Below are 7,606 nucleotides of genomic sequence, written 5' to 3'. Positions count from 1 at the left end.
AGGAGGAAAAGCGACATGGCTTTTCGGTTAAGGAAATCGTTGCTTTTTTTTGCTGATATGAATACAAACTATGCTTTTTGCTTAACGCTGTAAATGGATTTGATTATCTTTTTTATTTTTGTTTCTTCTTCAATGTTTGCTCTTAATTGCAATGGCGATAGCTGAAATGCAAACAAGAAAGTTTTCCGCTCGTTATTGGGTGTGTGAGTAGATTTTTACGGTTATGAAGCATTTATATTACAGCACAGTTATTTTTAAATTTTATTACGTACCAAAACAGTTGAAAACCGTTAGAGGTTACCATTAGTTACAACGATGGGGTTTTCTAATTTTCATGTTACACAAACGAGTTTCCATTTTGATTGTGATTTATTCTGTGAAAAAATGAGGTCAAGCTCGCACTAATATGTGATCTTTTTTTAACTTTTTTTACCGAATAGGATATGGCGTTCATTTTAATTCGAAAACCAAGGTGATTACAGTTTCTGCGAGTGATGCCGAATAAATTTTAATTGCAACTGATAAAATCACGTCACACTTCAGTGACAAAAAACACCCTAAAAAGAATACCGATAAAAACATAGACTTCAAACTGCAATTCACTAAACCACGTTCTTTCTTAATAGTTCACAGGATCACAAGCAAACAGTCCGGACGACGGTAGTTGTGATCGCAGCGTTTTGTAATGATTGGAAAGGGTTCCACCGAATAAATCTTTTTAAAAAGAGATCAAACGTATATTTTACGAGCGTATGCAAGTGCCATTCTGGTCAACAAGGACGCTATAAATTAATAGGAAATAAAGGAGAGTGTTGTTTCCTGTGGAGTCCAGTACTTCGGTGAGGATAAAACATGCAAGAGGATAAAACTGCTCCATCCTACTACAGTGTGCGTGTTTGTGAAATAACAAAACAGAATAAAATAACCGTAAAAATAATCACAGTTCACCACTGGTCCACCTTCGCTCGTATTTCACGTACTTTTGGTGGGGAAAACAAGATCTCACACCGGCCACAGACAGCAAAATGAAAAACGCGCGAACGAAAGCCGAACGAAGCTGGTATAAAAAGTGTATTTCCATAAAAACAAAGCGAGTAAGCAACAACCGAGTAAAAAGGGTTTGCATCTAGCAGAACATTTTAAAAACCCAGCCCACCGATTAAAACACAACGCTTGAACTTGCGATGAAAAACAGTCAATAGGATGGGATAGGTTCATAAACCGTGCGGTGGTCAAAGTTTCGGTTAGATTGTTTTGGAGTTCCCCGTGCACCAAAAACTATCGTACACCACAAGGACACTCATGTAGAGGACCTGCTTATGTTTGACTGGTCAAGTGCGCACCTCTTTTTTACCGACTAGTGGTCACCATGCAGGAAAAGGAATATTTTATCGACAATTTGACGACCGGCATGGAGCGAAAGCCTTCGCGAACAAAGTGTAGCTACGATTTGCTAGATTCCAAGCAACAGCAGCTGAAGCTGGCGGGCCGAGGATATAACAAATGCGATGAAAATGTAAATTACACCGTCGATCCACTGTTGCTCACTTCGTCCGACGAGGACAGCGGAGAGTCGTCGACGAGCGAGATTAACAATTGCATCAAGTTCATGGAGAAACCGACGCTGGTAAGTGATTTCCGTTGGATGGATGTCGCGGGACGCTGCTGCAGATTTTTCCGTGCGGATTTGTGTCCGGTTAGTGCTATGTTCCATGAAGAATAGGGTAGAAGATAAATTTGTTTTGACCCCGAAACAGTGCAAGCACATGCTTTTTTACACTTTATCAAGATTTTTTTGTTGCGAAGCATATTTATCGGAGTTGCTCACTCTGTGCTGGTGGACTAAAATAATTGTTTTAGGTTTAGCAACCGATACATTGGAGTGTTTTATTTGGAAGTTTTTGACGTAAAAAACCATTTAACTCATACGCAAAGTTATTGAATTTGATCAAAGAGCGGTGTTACATTCAAAAAGACAAAAAAATCTCTTCAAAAATGAATCAGAGAAAAAAAAACAAAATTCCTTCATCGTCCAAAAGTAAATGTCTCGCACAAAAAAAATCAAACAAACATTTTGAATAATAAAATAAACCGGTTCGTGTCTAGAAAACGGAATGCGCTTGATTTCTTTGCTGACACGGTATCCACGGTACAAACATCTGGACTTTTAAGTCCAGCAACTCCAGTACCAAGCGATTCTGTTGTCAGGTACCATTACTTTATATAAAGCGTTATCTTTTATCATTTCTCTACGAAATACTGATGGAGATGCTTCCACCTCGCCCCAGAAGAAGCTGAACGACATCCTGTCCGAGGACATCTACACCCTGGACCAGATCGTATCGAGCAAGTTCGGCGACTCGTGCAAACAATCATTCGTCGGGTCACCACAGCGCCTCCATACAACAAGTAATAGCTGCTCAAATGAGGCTCCCACGACGACCGCCGTGGCCGATGGTGTGGAGTACGAGTTCAAGCGTAACCTGATCCGGCAGACGAACAGTGCCAGCTCGAGCCCGAAGCGCTTCCCGACCGTCACCCCGCCGAAGCACGCCGACAGCCTGAACAGCGTCAGCCTCGGTGAGGACAGCGAGGAACTGGACCGGGCGTCCTGGTTCCAAGCCGGGCTGCCTCGCGAACTATCACTGGAAGTCCTCACGCAGCAGAGCCCCGGTGCGTTCCTGGTTCGCCGCAGTGCCACCAAGCACGGTTGCTTCGCGCTATCGCTCCGAGTTCCGCCCGGACCGGGGCCGAAGGTGGTGCACTATTTAATTATGAAAACCGAGCGTGGATATAAAATTAAGGTAATTTATTACATGCGCTTAGATAGTTCAAATTTCTCTCTAGCTAGTTTCAATTATGGCTACCGGGATAGTGTCGGGAAAATAATATTTGGCCATGCTGGTAGAACACCATGGATCACGTGTTTACCTTTCGCTCCGAGGAGGAAATTTATCTAAATGCAATCCTCCTCTCACGGGTTAACCGAAGGTTTTCGCCGGTGAGGGGTTTCGTAATAGTTGCACCTTGCATGTTAGGATGCGTCCCTATCTTCCCACGAGTTTCCAAATATGCTCGGGTCCGATGTAAATATTCCCTGGTCGTGATTTAAGAGCCAGGTGTTTGATAATAATGCCCAGCAGCAGTAGGTGTGTTCATGTAACGGTAGCATGGGTAATTGCATGGGATCCCGATGAAGGCGGGAACGCAATTAAGGAAAATCATGCATGCCACTTTAATTTCAGTAACTGCCTGCTCACTTTGCTTCGCTTTTGCGCTCGAGATAAATGAGCTTAAACGAACTGGAAAAACACTCCCTGGGCGCAGCTCGGCAGCAGAAGCATCTATATTAGCTGATGATACAGATTACCGTTCTGGAAAGGAAGCATGCAAAATAAGGGAGCAGTTTTTGTGTACATGAATACATCATTCATTGGAAATTCTGTTCTACACCTGAACATCGGAAGTTAGGACATTTTATTCATTTTGTAGCCAACGTCGTTTCGGCTACGCTTCAAATTATTGGTTTAAAAACCATGTAGATGTACATGGAGTTCCAATTTTCCGAGCCCTACTAATCATTCACAAGCGAAAAGCGATGGTTTTGCGTGAAGGAAGGCCTCGAATGGTGTTTGGTGGTTTGCTTATGTTTACGGATGATAGTGGGAACACGTGTTTACCGTGCTATGGTTAAAGTTCTTAAATTCTCAGTAGCTAGACCCCTGCAGGCCTTAACGCATCGTTCTGGTACTGTATGGTCTCCATCAATAGGATTGCGCACAAACAGTCACAAATTTTCAATAGATACGCTTCTATTCCATAAATCATATACTCAGAGTGGTGCAAATTAAACATGTGATTAATCTATGAACTTAAACCCGTAGCCGTTATTTAATCACATAAGAAATTAAGCCTATAACAAAGTTACAACGACTTCCTACTGACGATCTTCTTTTGTAGAGTTTATATTTAATTTTAGGATTAACCTAAGCGTTTTGTAAATATTATTCATTTTTATAAAATATCACATCTTTGTGAATATTCATATCCTCCTTGTAACACCATAAACCACTTGAAACCAGACCTATATAAGATACAATTTAATTAGGCTAATAAAAACCGTCTATCCTCCTCCCTTCCAGGGCTTCACGAAGGAATTCTCGTCTCTGCGCGCCTTGATAACACACCACTCGGTGATGCCCGAAATGCTTCCGATTCCGCTTTCACTGTCACGGCCTCAGAACATTCCGATGAAGTGCAAGCGTACGGACGACTACGATACGTACAGTGCGTTGAACGAGTTTTCCAAGCTGTTCTCCGATCTCGACATCTGCTCATAGTAAGAATGCCTAGAGGTTTAAGCAGCTGGTCCAAAGTAGGGCTCCCTGGGAGGGTATGTAGGTGTTTGGAACATTTTGATATCATTTCCTCGAAACACGGACGTACGACGTTAGTGACAGCTGGAAGCTGGAAGGATTCGCCGGATGGTGAATCGACGTCGAGGGTGTATCGCGCTGATGAGCGTTCGAGGGAGGCGGAAAACTCTGTCAATGATGGATGATACGATGTGTAGGCTAGGACTACCGGTGTGCTATCTGAATCTGAAAGCCGTTGTGGTACAGTTTTCTGATGAGTTTGTAAATAGCGTGTCAAATAACTCATGTAAATAGTGCTCATGGAAATGGAGATGCAAGTTGCCAAGAAGGTTCCGGGAAACACGAGGAAGAGCTGAATGTCTTAGGATAGCAACATTGATCGCAGGAAAGCTGCTACTCCCACTCTCCAAGCTGCCTGCAACCAGCAACCTATTCCTTTAGGCGAAACCGAAATATAACAATCAAAATGTACTTGACCTAGCGTAGCCTACGATTACAACTTTGGACGGCATTTATGGTGGACCGAGATGTCACGTGCCACGTGTAGATACGTGTAACTATTTGATATTGTGATATAGAACTGAACGTTACCCGAGTACTGGAATTAAACGACTGCTCGGCGGAATTCATCAACAACGGAAAATGGGAGTATCGACGGTGGATTTTCATCACGGCTGAGGCGAACATCGATGTGTCGTGGTACGGTGTAGCCACTGATGGACGTCTCCTACCGCTGGAATGTGTGCCTTGGAAATTGTATATACACTCAAACACATAAACAACTATAAAACATTTACACACGCAAGCATAAAGTAAGTGGATAAATATATGTGTTCGAAAATTAGCGTAACCGAAACAAATAACTTGTGTTAAGTGTAATTTGATGTTTTGATTATCAATTTACAGTACAACTTTATCCGAAACCGTTTAGTTTCTAGCGTTTAATTTCCAGGACTAGTCCAGGTCAAAGGACAAAGGAAAAAATTATGATTCGCTATATTCAAAGGTTCATAAATATATCAGTTATTGAAACGAACATTGGCGAAAATTCTTCGCGACATCCAGGCACAGATTGCCTTACTATCACGGGCTTAGCGCAAGCACGAAGTGAGCAGAAATTCTGTCGATCATTCCGCCATTTATATTACATTCATAAAAAGCTCCATGAGAGCAGTATTGAATAAGAGTAGAAAATGTTGTCACTACTTCTCCGATTGTCAACTCCCTCAAGAGGGCTGACCCAAACTAATGATTGAAACGTGACGTTGATCCAAATCAGCTTTTCGATCGCACGGTCGTTGTTTTGGTGTTCCGGCTGTCCCTAGCGTAGCGTTAAATACGCCTTTCGCTCTAGGATAGGGAAGAGTGAAATCCCTTTGCGATTGTTTTGTAACTTTCCTGGGTTATGGCTACCGACGAAAACGATAATGGCTGTGGCCAAATTGTCCACCCATCAGATGGTAAATAAGTTTGAATTGTCATCCATGGCCGTTGGAATGCTGGTGGACCATTTGAAAGAGACAAACACACAAGAGACAGACTATTGAAACGAGTGAACTTAACGAAAAGGAAACGCTGGTCGCTACTTTCGATCCAAGTGCGAGTACTTAGTCTTGTCGGAGCATAAGGGTACTATAAGTTGGCCTTTTCGCAGTCGGTAAGAGTCCCCAGGACGAGCTTTTGCTGGAACTGTTGATGCCATTACATTGTGCACAAAGTCCAAAGTCATCTCGTAACTGGCACGTTAGGTTGCTGCAAGCTAAAGTCCGGAGAAGTGTTGTGGAAATGTTTTCGTTGAGAGTCCGGTTCTCGACAATCCCGTTACCTTGAGTGCGCTCAAAAGCTCCACCAGGTTCCCTTGGAATGCCATTTTCGCAGCGAGGAGACTTGACAAATAATTGTAAAATAACATTTGCACTTCTTACTTGACACTGTTGTTCAGCTTGACTGACATTGCTCGGTTCCTCAACAGTGTACTTGTGCTTCACTGCAGGATAGCATGGATTCTACATTATCAGAGAAAAGGCTGTATAAAGCTCCGACCGGCCGGTTCTGTTCGGAAAACGCACGTATGACTTCTGAGCGTGAGCAATGATTTCAAAAATCAGTCCACGTGTCTTAAAGCACTACCTCGACGGCACAACCGGACCTTCCACCGTACGATTGACTACTAAGGACTGACTATCCACGTACACGAAGGGAAAAAATTTGGCACCGAAGGCGGCCGTTACTACAAATACAAGATTAAACTCCTCCTCGTTCATTTTGCATGTAAAAAGATGCTTTACTGCGAGCGATTGATGACGACTTGTTAGATATCCGTGCGCACGAAAGAAAACATTTCGCTCCGTTCACAAAACAACTCAAAGGTCGTGCAAAAGTAGCGGGTGAAAAGGTGGAAGCAAAACGAAAAAGAAAAGCCGTCCATCGAGGTACCATTTGCAGCGCGAAGGAAAACTTTCTTTTCAGTAACAAACTAATAGCATTGTCGGCTTGGTCGTCGTCGTCGTTTTGATCCTATGTGAGCTACATGTCTTGATATCAAGAGTCGCCATACCGAAGCTAACGATTTGCACTTGAAAACAGTCGTTCTAGCGTACTAGTTGTTTGTGTTTTGAAATACTCCTACTTTGAGAAAAAACAAACAAAATGCAAGGACTGTGGATAACTGAAAATCAAGGTGAGCGAGTGGTATAACGAATGAAAAATATAAAAAATTCTTAAAAACGGATGAATAAACAAATCCCAACCAACTCGCAATGGCTGTAAAATTTTCTGGAAAAAAAGAAAGTTGGCTTTTTCTACGATTGAACAAGCTGAACAGTTCTGGTTTTTGTTAAGAGAGAAGAGAAAATTATAAATTTTATGTCGATGCACTTTGTGTTTAGCGAAATGATTTTTCCCCAATCCTTACCTACTGCCGAGTTTGATATTTTCCTTTGTTCTTTTTACATTCTATCTCATTTCTTTTCTCATTTTTTCTTCCCTCCCGAAGCAGCATTTTTCAAAATAGATTATGCTCTTGAGGAGTTCAAACAAAGCACAATCCACTGGTTTCATTCATTATTTTGCTACTTCATTTTCTCGCCCTTTTGCTATTCACAGTGCTCGGTGGATTTGGCAGTTCAGAAAACCCGGCGAAAAAGTTTTAAGGAAAGAATACGTTGTTTTGCAGCCTTAAAGAATGTTCGCGAAAAATCACCACCTCGCCTTTGCACTGTGGAAGGCGC

The 7,606-nt window shown here is 42.3% G+C and overlaps 1 protein-coding gene across 1 annotated transcript; it reads left to right on the top strand.

The window, feature by feature from the left end:
* The first annotated feature begins 1,369 nt into the window (after positions 1–1,369).
* On the top strand, positions 1,370–4,340 carry LOC131281849 (EGFR adapter protein-like). The gene is made up of 3 exons (XM_058311205.1): positions 1,370–1,640; positions 2,230–2,804; positions 4,143–4,340. The coding sequence occupies exons 1-3, from the start codon at positions 1,370–1,372 to the stop codon at positions 4,338–4,340; spliced, it is 1,044 nt and encodes a 347-aa protein (XP_058167188.1).
* The last annotated feature ends 3,266 nt before the right edge of the window (positions 4,341–7,606 follow it).

This window comes from Anopheles ziemanni, chromosome 2, assembly GCF_943734765.1.
Source record: "Anopheles ziemanni chromosome 2, idAnoZiCoDA_A2_x.2, whole genome shotgun sequence".
In the NCBI taxonomy this organism is placed as follows: Eukaryota; Metazoa; Arthropoda; class Insecta; order Diptera; family Culicidae; genus Anopheles; species Anopheles ziemanni.
This window is presented reverse-complemented; position numbering and strand designations above follow the sequence as displayed.

Excerpts from the sequence above, each read along its gene's own strand:
- LOC131281849 (XM_058311205.1), top strand. The coding sequence starts at position 1,370 with ATGCAGGAAAAGGAATATTTTATCGACAATTTGACGACCGGCATGGAG. Across the intron at positions 1,641-2,229 it reads GACGCTGGTAAGTGATTTCC|CGTTATCTTTTATCATTTCT; the intron begins GTTGGATGGATG and ends CTTTATATAAAG. Across the intron at positions 2,805-4,142 it reads AGCGTGGATATAAAATTAAG|GGCTTCACGAAGGAATTCTC; the intron begins GTAATTTATTAC and ends CCTCCCTTCCAG.